At 38.9% G+C, this 22324-nt stretch overlaps 1 protein-coding gene across 1 annotated transcript; it reads right to left on the bottom strand.

Annotated features, from left to right (window-relative positions):
- Positions 1-8539: 8539 nt before the first annotated feature.
- LOC104089732 (short chain aldehyde dehydrogenase 1-like) lies at positions 8540-9304 on the bottom strand. The gene has a single exon (XM_009594701.2). The coding sequence runs from the start codon at positions 9302-9304 to the stop codon at positions 8540-8542; it is 765 nt and encodes a 254-aa protein (XP_009592996.2).
- Between the last annotated feature and the right edge of the window lie 13020 nt (positions 9305-22324).

Here is a 22324-nt window from a genome sequence, read left to right as displayed (position 1 = left end):
ATAGTCGAGTGAGTGCTTGCTCGAACTCGAAATAAAAGTAACTCATAGGCATAATAGTCGAATGAATGATTTGAACTCGAAGTAATGTAGCCCATAGGCGTAATGGTCGAGTGAGTGCTTTCTCGTACTCAAAATAAAAGTAGCCCATAGGCGTAATGGTCGAGTGAATGATTTGAACTCGAAGTAATGTAGCCCGTAGGTGTAATGGTCGAGTGAGTGCTTGCTCGAACTCGAAATAAAGGTAGCCCATAGGCTTAATGGTCGAGTGAATAATTAGAACTCAAAGTAATGTACCCCGTAGGCGTAATGGTCGAGTTAATGATTCAAACTCGAAGTAATATAGCCCGTAGGAGTGATGGTCAAGTGAACGATTCGAACTCGAATTAATATAGCCTGTAGGCGTGATGGTCGAGTGAATGATTCGAACTCGAAGTAATATAGCCTGTAGGCGTGATGGTCGAGTGAATGATTAGAACTCGAAGTAATGTAGCTTGTAGGCGTAATGGTCGAGTGAGTGCTTGCTCGAACTCGAAATAAAAGTACCCCGTAGGCATAATGGTCGAGTGAATGATTCGAACTCGATCCTGTTTGCATAATAAATCTCGAAATATAGGAGTTTTGCTTGGATATAAGATATCGGTATAGAAAAGAACTTTTCTTTGCAAGTCATTATACATGTGTTCATGTTTTGCGTCAGGGCTCGGGCCAACTACATGAGCATGGTTCATTTTGACCATTTGGCTCTTATAATGTTTCCTATTGGAACCTTGTTGTTACGAAATATCTTTCTTTCCTCTATTGGAACCTTGTTGTTACCAAATATCTTTCTTGCCTCAGAACTTGATATATTTGAGGGCTTATGCCCCCCAAGTATTCGAGGTTAATTATGAAGAAGTCTCAGATACTGTTGAATTGCCCTCAGGTAGCACATGGTTGTTGCCTCGTTAAAAACCTCGTCGGGAAAACCCATTTGGGATAAAAGCCGATCTAAGGGGAAAAAGAGTGCAACGCGTACTTTAAAACCTGAGGTCTCGACGTCTTTGATCGAACTCCTGCGATGGGTTAACTTCGAATATGTATATATGAGCTAAAGGGAAAATAGAATCATACCTTAAAAATAATATCGTTTGAGTTGTGATATGTTCTAATTGTTCGATAATGGCTTGCCATCCATCGTTCCAAGTTTATAAGATCCTTTTCCGACTATATCAAGGACCCGATAGGGTCTTTCTCAATTTGGGTCGAGCTTCCCTTCATTAGGATCTTGAGTATTGATGGTGACCTTCCTTAGGACTAAGTTCCCTATCCTGAAGTGGCGGAGGTTTGTTCTTCTATTGTAGTACCTTTCGATTCGTTGTTTTTGTGCAGCCATTTGAACGTGTGCCGCTTCTCGTTTTTCATCTAATAATTTGAGGCTAGTGTTCATTGCCTCATGGTTTGGTTCCATCGATGCATGTCTAAACCTTGCGCTGGGTTCTCTGACTTTGACTGGAATTAAGGCTTCAGTGCCATATACTAAAGAAAACGGAATTTCTCCTGTACTGGACTTCGATGTTCTTCTATATGCCCATAGGACTTTGGGCAGAGTTTCTCTCCATTTCCCTTTGGCTTCATTCAATCTTTTCTTCAAGTTTTGGATGATAGTCTTGTTTGTTGATTCAGCTTGTCTGTTCCCACTGGGGTGATACGGTGTCGATAATATCCTTTTTATTTTATGACCTTCGAGAAATTTTGTTACTTTACTGCCAATAAATTGCTTCCCATTATCGCATGTTATTTCTGCGGGTATCCTGAATCGGCACACGATGTGATCCCAGATGAAATATATAACCTCTTTTTCTCTTACTTTCTCGAACGCCTGTTCTTCAACCCATTTAGATAAATAGTCAGTCATAAATAAAATAAATTTAGCATTACTTGGGGCCGATGGTAGGGGGGCCGACGATATCCATCCCCCATTTCATGAATAGCCATTGGGATAGGACTAAATGAAGTTGTTCCCCGGGTTGATGGATCATCGGTGCAAACCTTTGACACTTATCGCATCTTCAAACAAACTCCTTAGTGTCTCTTTCCATGCTATCCCAGTAATATCCTACTCTCATGATTTTGTGAATCAGTGATTCGGCGCCGGAGTGGTTCCCACAAGTGCCTTCATGGACCTCTCGTAAAACATAATCGGGGTCTCCTGGTCCCAAACATACTGCCAATGGTCCATCAAACGTCCTTATGTACAATGTTCCATTTTCAGCCAACGTGAATCGGGCAGCTTTGGTTCGTAGGGCCCTTGACTCTTTAGGGTTCGATGGGAGTTTTTCGTTTCCCAAATTTTCAATATACTTATTTCTCCAATCCCAGGTTAATATTGTGGAGTTTATCTCGGCATGCCCCTCCTCGATTACGGACCTCGAGAGTTGAACGACAGTCCCCGAATTCATCTCATCTTCCTAGACCGATGACCCTAAATTTGCGAGTGCATCGGCCTCACCGTTTTGTTCTCGAGGCACATGCTGCAAATTCCATTTCTTAAGACGGTGCAAATTTATCTGTAACTTGTCCAAATACCTCTGCATTCTTCTTTCTCGAACCTTGAAGGTTTTGTTTACTTGGTTTACTACCAGTAAAGAGTCACATTTAGCTTCAATCATTTTTGCTCCCAGGCCTTTTGCCAGCTCGAGACCTGCAATCATGACCTCGTGCTCGACCTCATTGTTAGTTAACCTAGAAGTTTTGATAGACTGCCTAATGATTCCATCTGTGGGGAGGGGGGGGGGGTTCAACACGATGCCAAGCCCGGAACCCTTCACGTTCGAAGCACCATCTATGAAGAGGGTCCAAACCCCCAATGATGTACCTAGTTTTAACAAGAGTTCTTTTTCAACTTTGGGTACGAGGGCTGGCATGAAATCGGCCACAAAGTCCGCTAAAATTTGAGAATTGATGGTCGTACGGGGTTGATATTTGATATCTTACCCGCTGAGCTCGACGGCCCATTTGGCCAATCGGCCCGATAGTTCGGGCTTGTGTAAAATATTACGAAGTGGGTAAGTTGTCAACACGCATATGGGGTGACATTGAAAGTATGGTCTTAATTTCATAGAAGCTCTTATCAGTGCGAGTGCTAATTTCTCTAAGTGTGGATATCTAGTCTCTGCTTCTCCTAAGGTCCAACTTACGTAATAAACAAGAAATTACGTACCTTGCTCTTCTCAGACTAGGACGCCACTTACTGCGATTTCCGATACGGACAAGTATAAGTAAAGTTTGTCATCTGTCTTCTGAGTGTGAAGCAGTGGCGGGCTCGACAGGTATTGCTTCAATTGTTCTAAATCTTGTTCGCATTCCGGGGTCCAAGCAAAATCGTTCTTCTTTTTAAGTAGAGAGAAATATGTGTGGCTTTGTTCCGATGACTTTTAAATGAATCAGCCTAGGGCAGCTATCCGTCCGGTTAGATTTTGCATCTTTTTCACACTATCCACGATGGTGATATCTTCGATGGCCTTGATTTTATCGAGGTTGATCTCGATTCCCCGATTTGATACCATGAAGCCAAGGAATTTGCCCGAGCTAACCCCGTAAGCACATTTCTCGGGGTTGAGCTTCATGTTGTATTTCATTAAAATCTCGAATGTCTCTTTCAAATGAGTTAAATGGTCCTCTGCGCGCAGGGACTTGACTATCATGTCATCAATATAAACTTCCATCGACTCACATATTTTTTTTCCGAACGTTTTATTCAATAGGCGTTAATAAGTAGCTCCTGCACTTTTTAGCCTGAAGGGCATTACATTATAACAATATGTTCCATACTTGGTGATAAACATAGTTTTTCTTAGTCCTCCGGGTTCATTCGGATTTGATTGTACCCGGAATATGCATCGAGAAAAGTAAGGATCTCGTGGCCGGCTGTGGCATCGATCATCCGATCGATATTAGGCAGTGGAAAAGAATTTTTGGGGCATGCTTTGTTTAGATCTTTATAGTCTACACACATTCTAAGTTTGTTCCCTCTTTTAGGTACTACAACTACATTAGCTAACCATTTGGGATATTTTACTTCCCGAATCGACCCTATTTTGAGAAGTTTACTTACTTTGTCCTTCACGAATGCGTGCTTTAACTCGGACTGAGGTCTTTTTTTATGCTTCACTAGTCTGGACCTAGGGTCCAAGCTTAGTCGGTGTGTTGTTATGGACGGTAGGAATCCTGTCATGTCTACATAGGACCAAGCAAAGCAATTTATGTTACAAATAAGAAATTGAATAAGTGTTTTCCTGAGATCGGGGCTCAATCCCGTTCCCAGGTATACCTTTCTTTCTTGCAGATGTTTGATCAATATAACATGTTCCAGCTCTTCGACCGTCAATTTGGTGGCGTCAGAATCCTTGGGGATGATAAAAGTTCGGGGAGTCAGGAAATCTTCCTCGTCTTCTTTTGTTTCCTGCTTCACCGATTTGGTCGAGACTAGCGGATGTGATTTCTATTTGGCCTCTCGTACATTTCTAATGCTCGATCTTTTTGGGGCTGATAATGTTAATATTGGTGTTACCTCATCGACTGCAAATATTTCCTTCACCGCATGCTGCTCCCTGTAAACCGTTTTCACGCTGTCCGACGTTGGGAATTTTATTACTTGGTGGAGAGTCGAAGGTACTGCCCTCATGTGGTGGATCCAAGGCCTTCCAAGTAGGTCATTATATCTCATGTCTCCTTCGATTATGTGGAACTTTGTATTTTGGATGGTTCCAGCCACGTTCACTGGTAGAATAATTTCTCCTTTAGTCATTTCACTGCCATATTGAAGCCATTTAAGACCCGAGCTGCGGGCACGACTTGATTCTGCAGATCGAGCTGCTCCACGACCCTTGATTGGATGATATTTGCAGAGCTACCTAGATCCACCAAAACACGCTTAACCTGAACTTTATTTAATAGGATAGAAATTTCTAGAGCGTCGTTGTGGGGCTGAGAGATGCCTTTTGCTTCTTCGTTTTCGAATGATAAAGTACCTTCGGACACATAATCTCAGGTTCGTTTTTCCCCTGCGGTCGATACCTTAGTGCGTTTGAGTGCGGGTCTCTGTGGAGTGTCGACCCCACCGATGATCATGTGAATGATATGTTGAGGTTCCTTTTGTTTGTCCTTTCTGTTGGAGTCCCTTTCTCTAAAGTTATTCTTGGATCGATCACTGAGGAATTCTCGAAGTTGGCCTTCACTGAATAGACGGGCTACCTCCTCCCTTAACTATCTGCAGTCCTCGGTCCTGTGGCCATGCGTACCATGATATTCGCACATAGAATTTGGGTTTCTTTGGGAAGAATCAGTTTGCATGAGTCTGGGCCACCTAGTATCTTTGATTCTTCCGATTTCCGATACAATACTCGATGCATTGACGCTGAAGTTATACTCCGATAACCGAGGTGCCTCTATAGGATTGGCATGTTTGTCAAAGCCATTCTTGATCACCAGTCCCCGAGAATTCTGTCTTCGATCACTCCTTCGAGTGTTCCGGGCGACATTGTATGTAGAGACGTTATTCATTCGATCTATGATGTATGGTTGATATCGATCTCTGTTCATCCTCGGTTCTCTATCGATGTCCCTCTAGTTTTTAATAGCCGATATGTTTGGATGTGCGGATCCAGAGGGAGTTCATAATTGGTCGTCTTCGACCCTGATCTTTGATTGATATCGATTGTGCACATCTGCCCAAGTTATTGCCGGGTACTCGATCAAATTTTGTTTCAGCCGACATGATTCCATTGAGCTTTGCTCGTTCAACCCTTGAGTAAAATCTTGGATGGCCCAATCGTCTGTGACCGGTGGCAATTCCATGCGTTCCATTTGAAATCGGGACACGAACTCCATCAATATTTCATTATCCCTTTGTTTACTTTATAAAGGTCTGATTTCCTCATTGCAACATTTATGGCACCAGCGTGTGCCTTTACGAATGAATATGCTAACATGGTAAATGAATCGATGGAATTTGGTGGCAGGTTATGATACCAAATCATTGCGCCCTTTCTAGAGGGTCTCTCCGAATTTTGTTAACAACATGGATTCGATTTCATCGTCTTCCAAATCGTTACCCTTGATGGCACACGTGTAAGAGGTGACGTGTTCGTTGGGATCGGTCGTACCGTTATTTTTGGGGATTTCGGGCATACAGAATGTTTTGGGGATTATTTTTGGGGCTGCACTCGAGGGAAAGGGCTTTTGTACGAATTTCTTGGAATCCAGCCCTTTTATCATGGGCGGGAGCCCCTATGATTTGATCGACCCTGGAATTATATATTTCTACTTTCTTATCATTGGCTTCGATTCTCTTTGTGAGTTCCTCAAGTATTTTAGCAATTTCGGGAGTAGTCCCCGATTCTTGCTCGTTCGACCTTACTACGGTTGGCTCCGTTCGGTAGGAACTTTCTCGAGGTGGACTGGGTTCCATTTTGCTTGGTATCTGGGTTTGGCTCTGCAACTGAGCTATCGCTACCTACCGGGCTTGCAATATTTCAAAGATCATATGCAAGCTGACTCCGTTCTCCTCCCCGTTATGGGAGTCTCGAGTTGCAGATTGAGTACCGCCATGAATGCTATTTTCAGGCTCAGAATGTTGGTTTGCCTCAAAGGCCACATGCGAGTTGACATCTAGCAGTGCTTCGGCTATAGCTTCAGGTACTTCGACTCGATTTTCAACGACATCAATAAGCGGACTTTCGGCCCTGGGCATCAAGTTATTGGTTTCGTCTTGAAGGATGTCTTCGTTATCGGTAGGTAAATCCATTAATCCAGGGTTTGCGATTGCTAGTTCGAAGTCAGAGGCACCCCCAAAAGACGAGCGTAAACTGATGTGTGTTGCAAATTTGTATCAAACAAACACTGTTATCCTTAGCCCCACGGTGGGCGCCAAACGTTTTTACCCGAAAAACGGATAAAGTTAAATTTATATGCAGTTCTAAAGATATATGGTATAGCTTAATTCAAACCGGAAGGATAAATAAAAATATCAAATATGGATTGCAAAGAGTACAAAGTAAACACGGTTGTAAAGAGGGTGATCTTTAGGGATGAACGGGTTGAACCAATTTATGAAGCTTAGAAGAACAAATTTTCTCTATATGAGAATATAGTGCTTAAATTACAATGTAAACTAAAACTTGCTTTACATAAATAATAACCATCCCCTTTATAGTAGAGAGACCTTACTTTAGATATAATTAAAAATACTTAGTGAGAGACCCATGATAAATCAGTTTTTCCATAATTCCTGCCAGGATTCTCTCCTCTAGTGGGATTGCAACGGCTTTTGTCTGTAATCTCGATATTGACTCGAGTTTTCGGTCTCGACTCGAGATCTCGATCTTGACTTGAGGTCGATTCTGACTTGGATCCTTGCGTTGGTTTGGGGTCAGGGTTGGGCGGTCTTCTGAATCATAAGCTCGATAACTTTACTTTGCAACCTAGCTCGATTTGGATTCTAGCTTGATAATGATACCGAGCTCGACATTGATCGGTCCATCGGGCTCGAAGGTTGTTTATACCATCTTCGGAACCCATTTTGAAGTCTTACTCCAATATATTATGTTTTGACCTCGACCGATCGTACGAAGGCCGAAATCTATTTCGACCGTATAAAAGGTGCCTAACTTTGTTGAAAAATTATAGGACTAAATCAACAACAACCCATCTTCTTTGTAGTAGTTAGATGGCATATCTTACTATAAATAGAGGCCTCTATTGTTCATTTCAATTACACCAAAATAAGAGAGAAGCAATAAAAGTTAGGGAGAGTAATCCACAGATTGTAGTCTGTGAGATAAATAGTGAGTGTAAGTAATATTGTAGTGAAGTATTTTAAATAAAGAGTGTTAGTCCTTTCAAAATTATAGTAATCTCTTGACACTACTAAGTTGTAATATTATAGTGATTATATTGCAGCGCTCGGGTATTGTATTTTACCCATTAAAAGAGTTGGTGTCGTTGTTACTCTCTTGTGTTATTATTATTTGTCGTGGATATTATTCCTGGGCGGGATTATTATTTTTTCCCAACAAAAATAACACATAGCTTAGCTCTTCAACATAAATAGGTACAACTTATCTAAACATGAAAGCAAGCTAGGCATTCCACTCCATCTACACTGAGCAAAACTCTAAGGGGTCGTTTGGTTTTAAAATGGGATAAATACGGATATCGTATGAGATTAATTATTTCACTTTTTGTATAGGATATCTAAATCTATCATATTTGGGACTTATCCTGCTATTAGCTAATACATATAATCAAACATGAGATAACTATAATCTCAAATTCTATCTCAGATTATTATCCTTATTATTGTACCAAATAACCCCTAGTAACTTCTGTTACTACAATCTTTCTCAAGTATAACTCAAATATATCAATGAAGCTTGCATGGAATTAGTGTGGGCTGACAAGAATCTCTATCTTGATTGTCCTGCTGAACTCAACTTCAGCGTATATGAAACATATGCAACAGGGAAACCTCTCTCATAATAATAAAAACCCAACATGAAACTCAAACAAGATTCGTCCCGCTTATATACTTGGATTCATCACTAGCAAGATATAGCGCTGCTTCTGCAACATCTTCAGCCTCCAAGATTGTCCCTTTCAAGTTTGCGACTTCGGACACAAATTCTTCAGTTTTTTCCTTCTCCTTAATTCTGAAACCATTCCTCAACATTGGAGTTGCCACACAAAATGGAGAAACACAATTAACTCTAATTCCATGTTGTCCCAATTCCACACCCAAATTCTTGGCAAACCCCACTACGGCATGCTTTGATGCCAAATATGTGTGAGCGACGCCGCTATGGGTGACTGAGGCAACACTGGAAGTGAAGATAATGCTTCCTTTATTGGCTGGAATCATCACACGGGCAGCATGTTTCGCACACATGAGTGCTCCAAAGACGTTCACCTCAATTACGTTTTTGAAATTATCATAGTCGATATTTAGGATTGTGGAATTAAGTTCCTCAGGAATTCCAGCATTGCTGAACATAATGTCAAGCTTCCTGTATTTGGAAATTGCCATGTCCACTGCATTTTCAACATTTTTTTCCACTTTCACATCACAGTGTATGTAGGAAACCTCTCCCCTTTCCCCGATTTCATCAATGATGGATTGGCCAAGATCGTCTTGGATGTCTGCAATCACTATTTTTGCACCATGTTTGATGAAAAGTCTTGCTGCGGCTTCACCAATTCCACTAGCGCCACCAGTTATGAATGCGACTTTCCCTTCGAGCCTAATACAGTTGAACACGTGTGATTTCATACAAATGTGCTAAATATGATCATTAGAACAACAATAAGTCTCAACAGGTCGAAAAAGACCAGGTGATTTCTTCTTATGATCTGTGTGAATTTTGGTGGGCAGAGTAATACTCCCTCATTCTCAGCTCTGATTTCAACAAGGAGGTTTAAAAAAGAAAAAAAGACTCTTACCATGTGATTTTTAAACGGCTATATATAACATATATATGACTATAAAAATATGCACTAATGATAAAAAGAAAAATTTAATGATTGTTTCTAAATATAAAAATATGATATTCATTTTAAAATGAACTAATAAAAAAATAGTGCCCCGTCAAAATGAAATAGAGAGAATAGTAATACAAAAAGGGTGGACTTTCTAATATGAATATCCCAAAGAATGAGTGCAGCGGAAAATTAAATGAGACCATATATTGGAGAGGAGCCCACCATTAAGGGAAAGATAACAAAATAAGTATACCTTTTAGCAACGGAGCCGATGGAGGAGAAGCTGGAGGCCATGGAATTATTCAGCTAGAAGTGCTTGAAAATGAGGAAGATACTTTTGTTAGTGAATTGTATTAATAACGGTAATTAAATGGGCCTTATTATTTGTACCACTATCAATTTGATAATTTTCAGTTGGAAGTTGCTTTTAATTATTAAATATATAATTAAATCCTTTAAAATATTAGATTGCGTGCATCGTGCACAGCTATGTAGATAACTTTCCTAACATTTGCTTGTTCTTCAAAATTAGGTCTCCGCTCTTTAAATAGAGGGAAGAACTTGAAAGGTTAAATCTTGGTTACCTAGAAATAGTAATAGTAAAGAAATAGAGACATAGGTAGAGTAACTAGTAATAGAGATGATAATATGAAGCACGATTAAACATTATATGTCCTTGGTAGGTGGATAATCTGTTGATGTAGATTACTTTAAGACTTTAAGTTAACTAATAGTTACATTGAGGAGTAGAGTTAGTTATTAACGAGAGGGGTATTTTAGACAATGTACAAGCCCACGTGTGTAAGGCACGTGAGTGTTAGTTTGGTTGTTAAATACTGTTAGTCGGTGTAACAGTGTATTAAGAAATGAAAACCAACTTCTTCTTATTCCTCTCAATTCTGTGTGCCTTCTAGATTCTTCCTACTAGAGCTTCGTTTGTCCATGCAATCTAGATTCTATCATGGTATCAGAGTAGGTAATTGGAAATTGTGACAGAATTATGTAAAATCTTAACATTGAACATTGTTAGAGCTTGAATTCAATCAGCCATGGGGAAACGACGAGTCTTCAAATTGATCACAATCATCCTCTGTTTTTAGCTTCTACAGATATGCCAAGAGTTGCATTGCATGATATTAAGTTCATCGGACATGAAAATTATGGTTTGTGGAGTAGATCGATGCGCATGGCACTTCTAGTGAAGAATACGCTAGGTTCATAGAAGGAACCTGGTTGAAAAGCTCTTACAAAGGACAATTGGCGAATCAATTGGAAAGGTGTAACGCGGTTGTTCTCTCATGGATAGGATGCACAATTTCTATAGAATTGTAGTCGAGCATCATTTATGCATCGAATGCAAAGACAGTGTGGAGTGAATTTAAGGAGAGGTTTGATAAATCCAATCTCATTAGATTTTATCTCCTATGGATACAAATTGGATCATTAAAAGAAGGTACTGATTCTGTAACATTATACAATACAAAAATGAAAGACCTTCGGGATGAAATTGATATGTTAGTCCCACCACCTAGATGTGATTGTGAATAGACTAGGCCTTTTATTGAACAGTTTAAGAATTTACGATTGTTGTAGTTCCTTGTTGGTCGTAATGAAAGTTACAGTCAAGTAAGAAGTCAAATACTGCTTAAGACTCCAGTATTGACTGTAAATCAAGCTTATGCATTAATCATTCAAGAGGAAAGCCAACGTGAACTAGGTGTGCTTGAAGTAAATAGGGAGCCCTTAACTATGACGGCATGACAGAATCAAGGATATAAAGCTAAGAAAGTTGGGATAATTTGTGAGCATTGTGGGTATAAATATGATGATCCAATAGGTCATTTTGAATTTTAGCCTTTATTTCTGTATTCCAAGACCTCGAATAACTCTGTTTAGTATTTCTCCATTTACGTGCGCAGTCCGTGTCTTTTTTTTCAGAAAATATTTATGTGAAAATTTGAAGAAAATATGAATTTTAGCCTTGAAAATGATTTGAGTTGACTACAATCAATATTTTATGTAAATGGACCCGGACCAGTGGGTCCGTATCGTGATTTGGGACTTGGACGTATGCATGGAATTGAATTTGTAAGTCCCTAACTTGATTTAACGTGATTTCTTGAAAACTAGTAATTTGAAGGTTTAAAAAAATCCTAAGTTTGACCATAGGTTGACTTTGTTGCTACTAGGTTTGAATTTTAGTTTCGGAACTTGATATAGATTCATTTTACTATTTATGACTTGTCTGCAAATATTGGTGCAAAACGGAGTTGATTTGACGTGATAAGGATGCCCGGTTGTAAATTTGAGTGTTCTTAATTGTTTTTGAAAAATTAATATATTTTGATGTCTGATTCGTGGTTTTAGGTTTTATTTTGGTATTTTAATCATGCAAGCGAGTTCGTATGATGTTGTTACACTTGTGTGCATGTTTGGTTAGGTGCCCGAGGGGCACAGATGAGTTTCAGACGTGTTTCAGATGAATTCTGTTAAAATTGGAATAGCTTGTGCACTTCTTGTGCTGGTGCTTTGCTGCAGATCTCGCATTTGCGAAGTCTGGCTCGCAATTGCGAGCTTCGCTTTTCGAACAAGTATTTGCATTTGCGAGCATGGTCTGGATTTGGTGGTTTTCGCATTTACGAGGATTATGTTCACATTTGCGAGGATTATGTTCGCATTTGTGAACTGTCAGTGATCGCAATTGTGATCGTAGAGTCGCATTTGCGATCTCAGAGTCACATTTGCGATCTCAGAGTCGCATTTGCGACTCAGTAGTCCTTGAGTTGTCTTTGCATTTGCGAAGGTTGGGAGTTCGCATTTGCGAACTAAATGTCGCATTTGAGACCCCTGTCTCGCATTTGCGTTGTTCGCAATTGCAAACAAGACATCGCAATTATGACATCCGCAGTTGGGTAAAAGATTGGGGAAATGGGACTTAGCTCATTTCTCATAATTTTTCAATACTAAACATCCTAGAAGCGATTTTGCCAAGAGACGTTTCTTCCCAAATTCATTGGTAAGTGACTTTAATCCATTTCCTTTCAATTACCTATTATATTTCATGAGATTTCAACATCAAATGTACGATTTCCATGGTAGAAATTAGGAATTTGGGTAGAATTGAGGATTTTTGTACAATGGAAGAAAATATGAATTTTAGCCTTGAAATGATTTGAGTTGACTACAGTCAATATTTTGTGTAAACAAACCCGGATCAGTATTTTGACAGTGCCGGTGGGTCCGTATCAAGATTTGGGATTTGGGCGTATGCTCGAAATTGAATTCGAAAGTCCTTAACATGATTTAACGTGATTTGTTGAAAATTAGTAATTTGAAGGTTTAAAGAATTTCCAAGTTTGACTGTAGGTTGACTTTGTTGCTACCGGGTTAAGATTTCGGTTCCAAAATATGGTATAGATTCATTTCACTATTCATGACTTGTTTGCAAAATTTGGTGCAAAACGGAGATGATTTGACGTGATTCAGACGTCCGGTTGTAAATTTGAGAGTTCTTAAATTTCTTTGAAAATTTCATATATTTTAATGTCTGATTTATGGTTCTAGGTGTTATTTTGGAATTTTGATCGCGCGAGCAAGTTCGTATGATGTTGTTACACTTGTGTGCATGTTTGGTTAGGAGCCCAAGGGGCTCAGGTGAGTTTCAGACGTGTTTAATATGAATTCAGTTAAGATTGGAATAGCTGGTGCACTTCTGGTGCTGGTGCTCTACTGCAGATCTCGCATTTGCGAGGCTTGGCTCGCAATGGCGAGCCTCGCTTTTGCGAACAAGTGTTCTCATTTGCAATCATAGGTTGGTGTAACGACCCGACCAATCGTTTTGAAAGTAATAGCCCCGATCTCCTGATTACTGTTTTCCCCGTACTTTTTTCTGCTTATGTGACTTGCTGGGAGGTCTTGTTTTTGGTTTCGGAGTGTCTTGGGACACTTAGTACCTAAAAATAGAAGCTTAAGTCTTAGGTTTTTTACCGTAGTCAGAACTATATGAAAACAACTACAGAATGGAGTTCCGTCAGTTCCATTAGTTCCGTTGGGTGATTTTGGATTTTGGAGCGTATCCGGACTGTAAATTTGAGGTATGCAGCTGATTTAGGCTTAAATTGGTGAAAGTTAAATTTTTGGAGATTTTGAACGGTACTGGACTTTTTGATATCGGGGTCGAATTTCGATTCAAGAAGTTGGAGTAGGTCCGTAATGTCGAATATGACTTGTGTGCAAAATTTGAGTTCAATTGGACGTGGTTTGATAGGTTTTAGCATCGGTTGTGAAAGTTCAAAACTTTGAAGTTGATTAAGTTTGAATTGGTGGGTGATTCGTATTTTAGCGTTGTTTGATGTGATTTGAAGGCTCGACTAAGTACGTATGGTGATTTATGACTAGTGGGTATGTTTGGTTGAGGTCCTGGGGGCCTCAGGTTGATTTCGGATGGTTAACGAATCAAATTTGGTTTTGGCAGAATAGCTGAAGCTGCTGCACCTGGTGTAATCACACCTACGTAACATTGACAGCATGTGCGAGCCCGCAGAAGTGAGCCAATGGACGCAGATGCGGTTTGGAAGGAAGAGGCCAGAGTTCGCAGGTGTGGAGGTATAACCGCATCTGCGCATTCGCAGATGCCGAGGATGGAGCGCAGAAGCGGAAGGGGCCAGGGCGTGAGGGATCGCAGAAGCGGAAAAATTCCCCAGGAGCGGGCGCATGGGTGCGGCCCATTGCTCGCAGATGCGGACCTAGTCCCTTTAATTCATTTCCGCACCTGCGATGGAAATTCCGCAGGTGCGACTATGGGCCGCAGGTGCGAGATTTCTGGACAGAACACTTAAATGCAAGGGTTCGTGATTTTTGCTTATTTTTAACATTTTTGAGCTCGGGTTTGACGATTTCTTGAGAGCATTTTTGAGGGATTTCTTGAGGTAAGTCCCTTGTGCTTATTTTTGATCAATAATCTTGCTTCCCCATTTATTTTTTCACCTAGTTAATGTGTATTTAAGGTGAACCTTGGGAGTTGAAATTAGGGATTTGGAGAATTTAATTTGAGGATTTAAAGGTCCATCATGCTTGCAATTTGGAATAGTTCTCTTTCATATCCATTATGATTGAATTTTGATTACTTATTGCTTATTATTTCATTTTAAATTTTGTAGGCACATGTATTAGAACTATGCAACATCGCATAACAGCCCAAAAAGGATGTAACATACTATTAGTTAGAATTATTTCTAGGATTTATTGTAGATATTTCCCTTATTATAATGAATGGATGTAAAATACTACTGTCAAAATTCTAATACATTTTATGGTGTATTTTGAAGTGCTTATATTTTTTATATACAATGAATGATTTACTTATTTAATATTTCTTTTATGTTTGTGTTGAAATAATTGTAAACGAATAAACAAGCTTTGATACTTTAGGCTGGGTGTCAAAGTCGAAAGAAAAAAATATAAAAGAACAAATAACTATAGCAAGAAATAGAAGAGATTATGGCGGTTTAGAACTGCTATTTTAGACAATGTTAATGTGATGTCAGCATATCATTGTGGCGGTTCCAAACCGCCGTGATATGCAAAGCAGAACCGCCATTTTATCACTTGTACAATTATGGCGGTTTTCTAAAAACCGCAGTAATAACTTTGTGGTGACCGTGATCGTGGCATTTTCGAAAACCGCCGTTAGTGCTTGTAGTGGCGGTTTAAAACCGCCATAATATGCATAAAAACCTACCGCAAATACACTATTTATGTATAGTGAGGTCTGGGATTATTGATGGCTGCAGTATCCATTGACCATCTCACTGTATATTGTGATTTAGATTGAGCATCATGCCTCAATACAAGAAGTTCTGTGACAAGTTATGTTGTAAAGTTAGGTAATTCCTTTATATCTTGGATGTCAAAGAAGTAACCAACAGTGAGCAGGAGCTCAACAGAAGTTGAGTACAAAAATATGGCTGTTGTAACTACAGAGATTACATAGCTAACTGGAATACTAGAAGAGTTGGGCGTGATTATATCCAAACTAGTTTCTCTGTTCTGTGATAATAAAACAACAATACAAATAGCTGGGAATCCTATCTTTCACTAGAGAACAAAGCATATAGAGACAGATTGTCATTTTGTGAGGAAAAAATCAAGACATGGCTCATACATCTATGTTATGTCTCTTCTTTATTGCAGTTAGCAGACCTTATAACAAAAGGATTGATTGCTGCACAACATAGTTTTTTAGTTTTCAAGCTTGGTGTGTTAGTCATCTTCCACCCTCCTTCTTGGAGAAGGGGGGGAGGGGGGAGGGGGGAGTATTGAGGAGTAGAGTTAGTTATTAACGAGAGAGGCATTTAAGACAATGTACAAGCTCACATGTGTGAGGCACGCGAGTGTTAGTTTGGTTGTTAAATAATGCTAGTGAATGTAATCTAATGCCTTCTAGATTCTTCCTACTAGAGCTTTGTTTGTGTGTGCAATCTAGATTCTATCACACATGTTACTTATTAGATAATTAGAAGTAAATCTCTTGATAAACATTAATCGGTAATCTGTTAAAAATAATAACTAACCTATTATAATAGTTGAACGATGGTTGTAAGAAATATATTTAATATATATAACTTAAATCTCGCTACTACTCATTTAGCCTTTCAATTCGTAACTCAAGTCAAGACTAATAACTAATTTAAAGAGGGAATTTTTGTTATATGAAACTGTTTCGAAAAAGCAATAAGAACTACGAAAAAAGGTCAAAACTGCTCTCAAACTATTTGATTTGGTACAAATATACCCCTGTCCACCTATTGAGTCAAAAATATCCCCACCGTTATCTTTCTGGCTCACTTATGCCCCTACGATTAATGGTCAATGCCAAATAAAAAACAAATTACTTAAATTACAGGTGACAACTTTTTATTGGTCCAATTTTAAACTACGACCCCAATTAAATAAACCCACCCTTAACCCATTTTTTTACCCAACCCAAAAATCCGACCCGCCTTAAAAAATGGCCAAACTCTTGATTGTCAAAAAAAATTAACTTCTCCATCTTTCCAATTCTACCACCATCATAGTTGTCATCATCCCCTTTCCTCCATAGCAAACACGTTGCCACCACATTTTTAGTCTAGGGGCAGTTTTGGTCCTTTTCCATATTTTATCTTCTTTATTTTACATTTAACATTGGAGCTGTCATTTTTCGAAAATATTTGTCAAAAGATCTTAATTTTCATATTCAAATGTCACTTATAATGGTAATTGTTTTTCTTTCTTTTCACATAAGATAATCAAAGAACCCATTATGAATTCATGGACTTTAAATTCCGGAATAGTCAAGCTTTTTCTTCACAATTTTTGTAAAATTTGCAAGCTCTTAATAAGTTGTTAGATCCAAATGGTTATTTATTATAGAAAATAAATTTTTTATGGCCTAGGTACCCCTCCTCGAACGAAATGTAGACTAGTTATAATTCTGGAGCTAATCCTTTCCCAGTTGTACTCGATGCATGCATGAACATAGTATTTTAATTTTAAAGGATTTGGATGTTGGTAATAGTCAACTTCCATCTGCACGTTAACAATTTGATAATGGCACAAAGAATCAATTAAGGCCCATTTAATTACCAAGTACTAATACATATCACTAACAAAAGAATGTTCCTCATTTTCCAGCACTTCTATTGAAGTCCATTTGTTGAAGTGATATTCACTGCAATAGTTTTGCATATTGGTTGCACGTTGCATTTGAACTTGCACCTGTTGTCTATACGTGGTTTATAGACATGTGAATTAAGATGATCTGATTATCAAAACTATAAATGAAAAGTTGCAAAATAAAGGATACTAAGAATGAACAAGCCTGAATTTCAAATGAGGTTCACTAGAGCGAAGTTAATAACGAAGCTTTGACAAATATTTTTGTATGGAACTATGAAAATGAAAGAAGGAAAGTGTTCTAGACCGTGTCCTTACAATGAGTACAAATACCTCTATCTATAACTAGATTTAGAGAGATAAGATCCTCAAATCTTGCCATCTTAAAGATGAATAAAATCTTCTCTAAATGGCTGCATAATATTGGGGAATAGATATCGAGATCTTCTATAACGACTGCCATTTTAATGTAAATTCCTTCAATCGTTGTCTTGTTTTTAAATCCATTCCTTCGGGCCTAGCGTCCGAAGAAACTATTTGTCACGAATTAAAATCCAACTAGTCGTGATGGCACCTAACCCCCAACCGCTAGGTAAGCCAATCAGCAACCTTCCAATTCAAATGATATTTTCTAAGAGAAGTAATGATAATACAACTGAACTTTTATACAAAAACTTTCCAAGAACTGGTAGTACAAATCACGAGCTTCTAAGATTTAGAGTATACAAAACTAGTATGAAATAAATACAGTATCTGTTTGAAATATACATAAACTGATTCTTTATAAATCTAAAGCTACCATGAACAAGTGGCAGCTACAAACGGAACGCATGTACATCTTCAAATCCAGCTCCCGCCATAAGCACCAGCAATATCAACTCCAAAATCTGCACACAAGGTACAGAAGTGTAGTATGAGTACAACCGATCCATGTACTCAATAAGTAACAAACCTAACCATATGTTGAAAGTAGTGACGAGCTGGGACAAAGGTTGGAGTCCAACACCAATAGCCAACAACAGTTCATAACAATATAATAAAAGTGAAAAAAAATAACTCAGATATATGATGCTCAGCTCATTCACAGTTTCGAAAAATAGGCATGCCTTTTAAGTAAATCAGTGAAAACCCAAATCTTCTACTGAAATCACCAAAATATGAGTAAATCTGAAAACAAGCTGTGATTTTTCCAAAAACTTTCAACATCAGGTAAGGTGTTTCATTATTAAATGGCATGAGGAAAGTACATCTCTATGCCTACATGTCAATGTATATGTGATATCATGAATGACACAATACCGTACAACATGAGAAAAATGCACTTCAATGCATGTATGTCAAGTGTGCATGTCGAATTGCAATACAACACAGTGATAAAACCATATGCATACTCTCAGATTATCAACTCACTCAGTCCTCATAGTCACTCAGTCCTCCCAATCACTCGGTACTAGTGCTCGGCACTCGCGCTCGGCACTCGCAGTCATACTCGACACTCGCACTCAGTAGGTACCTACGTTCACTGTGGGTGTGCAGACTCCGGAGGGGCGGATCTTGCCCAATAACTAATATAAGCCAATGATGGCATAAATCAATAAAGTATGCTACAACGTGCAACCTGATCTCATAAACATCATCTCAATCAGGCCAGTGACCTCACTCATTCATCAATCTCTCTAGTCTCTCGGCCTCACAAATCTCATGCCAATCGGCCCAAACAATGATAATATGATGTGAGACAAATTATATTAGAGACTGAGATATGATATGCAATGAATGAGAATGACTGAGTATGTAATTGCAATTTAAGAAAATAAGTCAACAACATAAATGACCTCAGCGTGTTCCAACAGGTTAAGCATATAGCCTAAACATGATTTCTCACATGGATTACAGCTCAATTACTCTAGCATGTAGAAATTTCATGGATATAAACAAGATTAGGTCACTACACAGTACCACAGAATCAATCTAGTCATAATTCACACGGTGCACTCCCACACACCCGTCACCTAGCATGTGTGTCACCTCAACACCAAACATAAAACACATATATTCGGGGTTCATACCCTCAACACCAAATTTAAAAGTGTTATTTACCTCGAACAAGCCAAATCTAATACCGAGCAAGCCAAACTACACTCTAGAAATGCCATCCCGCGCGTACTGACCTCCTAACGACTCGAAACTAGCTAAAAGTAACTCAAGAACATCAAATAATTCCAAAGGAAAAACACCAAATCGATAAAGGTGGAATCTTTAATCAAAAGCACCAAAGTTAACCAAAAAGTCAAACCCGGGCTCGTATTTCGAAACCTACCAAAACTCACAAAATCCGACAACACATTCAATTACGAGTCCAACCATACTAGTTTCACTCAAATCCAACTCCGAATCGATGTTCAAAACTCAAAAGGTCACTTTTTGAAATTTTAGACAAAACCCCCCAAATTTCACTTTGAAATCATCAATTGAATGCCAAAACCGAAGATGGATTCATGAAATAAAACCAAATCCGAGTATATAACACTTACCCCAATCCATGTGGTGAAAATATCCTCTGTAATTGACTAAATTCGAGCTCCCCAAATCAAAATATGACCAAATGAGCAAACCCTCGATATTATATGTTTATGCACAACTGTTCTACCTTGTTTCTTGTGCTAAATGATCCCGAATCTCGCTTTTGATGCCTCTAATGGATTTCTTGTGAAATTCCAGTCAAGTTAAGCTTTTGAATCACTCCATTTGACCTTATAATGAAGGAGATATTTGGAAATAGTGCAGATTTTTAAATACGAATTCAGTGGCAATTTCGTAATTAATCTGAAACAAATCCGGTAACTCAATTCTTAGTGAAATGACCATAAATTTCTCATACGATGCCGAAACCTGATGATTCCAGTTGCTATGGTTCCAAAATTACGATACGAATCTAATGCGTTAATCTAAACAGAAATTGGAGCTTATTTGCTTAATGTGGTACCATTTATGCTCGAAGAAACGATGTCGAGACATAAAAAACGAGCGCAACCCAACCTAACCCTATCTGAAACTCACCCGAGCCTCTCGAGATCCTGTCTGAATATAAAAACAAGTCATATAACATAACATGGACTTACTCGAGGCCTCAAATCACTCATAACAACATCAAAACCATGTATCGTACCTCAAATCGAATTAATGAACTTTGAATCTTTCAACTTTCAAAACTCGTGTCGAACCTTATCAAATCAACTCGGAATGAACTCAAATATTGCACACATGTCTCAAATGATATAACGAATCTCTTTCAATATCGGAGCCACAATACGTACCCCATATCATCAAAGTGAACTCCCGGTCAAACCTATGAATATTCCAAACCTTCAAATTGCCAACTTTCACCAATTAGTGGTGAAACCTTCTAGAAATATCCAAATGCAAATCTGGGTATACACCCAAGTCCAAAATTACCATCCGGAGCTAACAGAACCATCAAAACTCCTATCCGAGGTCAAATACTCAATAGTCAAACTTGGTCAACTCTTCAAACTTAAAGCTGCCTATTGAGAATCATTCTTTAAAATCAATTCTGAATCACATGGAAACCAAAACCGGCGATACATACAAGTTATAATACATCATATGGAGATACTCATGCCCTCAAACCACCGAGCAAAAAGCAAATGCTCAAAATGATCGGTCGAGTCGTTACATTCTCCCCCACTTAAACATACGTTCATCCTCGAATGTGCCAAGAGTCATTCCAAAGCCTTCAAATCACTGTGCAACCTTAACATGCACATACCCGGGGGTGATCCCATGTCACCCCAATCCATGTAAGCCCGACAACACAACATAACTGAAGATCATTAGTTTAACCTTAGTCTGTAAGCTTTAGAACCCAATTTCCAACGTCTAGAATTTCTTACAAGACCCAAATCTCGCATCTACACATTGTATAAGTCTTAATAAGCTGTATCATGCCATAACCATAACCCAATATGTAATCACATGATATACCACAAAACTCGCATATTCGTAGCAATAATTCCCAATCACAGTAGCTGCTCAAAATAAAACCGATACCGCAAGTAAACCGCATATCAAATAAAACCTCGTTCAAAATCTTTGTACACTGCTGATGATGACAGAAGCACACAGAAACTCATAACAACTCATCACACCAACAAGTCATGGAGATCGCTTTCTCTCTCGTCCGACAAGAACTAAAGCCAAATACTAAGCTGATGTCATGACCCAAACCGATGGGCCGCAACGGGCACCCGGTACCTTACTCAGCCGAGTACCAACAAAATGTATTTTTTCATATCATTCTATCATAGATAACTAAACCGTAAAGGATGCCGTGAGATAGGTAGAATACAATATGTAATACCAACTTATACATAAAACGTATGGGCCTATAAGACCAAAATAACCACTCGTACACTGAACATAGGCCGACAAGGCCATATAATCATTTACGTACATAACATCTGTCTACAAGCCTCTAAGAATACATAATTATTATAAAGGTAGGGAAAGAGCCCTGCCATACCAAACAATACACATCTAAATCACACTGACCAAACAAGCAACTCCGGAGCAAATGGAGTGCACCAACATCTTCCACTGAGCTGATCGCCTACTTAGAGGACTCTCGACCTGCCTATCAAGATCTGCAGACATGAAACGCAGCATCCCCAGGCAAAAGGGACGTCAGTACAAATAATATACCGAGTATGTAAGGCAATATACTGAAAGCTGAAACTGAACTGATAATATAATAACTGAAAGTAACTGGGAGTCAAAGATAGTCTGAAGATATGCTTACCTGCTGATACAACTCTCGCAGTATAGTAAGTAAAATAGTTGTCCGCCCCTATAAGGCTAGGTATATATATACAACTGCTATGCCGTAGTAGGCTTGCTCATAGGCACTCAGCCATACTAGGATCTGTATCTCGGCCAACTGGGCTCGCTCATAGGGGCTCGGCTACAGTAGGCTCGGTATATAACTTACAATCTGATCAGAGGTTGCCCAATAGGGGCCTGCCCATCGATTATAGTTCGATGGTAATGAAAATACTGTAATACTGTATATATAGGCTTTTTGCTCTCTTGACTGGAAGAAGACAATACTCAATTGAATATGAAGTCCCGATAATGA

This window comes from Nicotiana tomentosiformis, chromosome 11 (assembly GCF_000390325.3).
Source record: "Nicotiana tomentosiformis chromosome 11, ASM39032v3, whole genome shotgun sequence".
Lineage (NCBI taxonomy): Eukaryota > Viridiplantae > Streptophyta > Magnoliopsida > Solanales > Solanaceae > Nicotiana > Nicotiana tomentosiformis.
The sequence above is the reverse complement of the archived record's forward strand: the minus strand, read 5'-3'. Positions and strand labels throughout refer to the sequence as shown.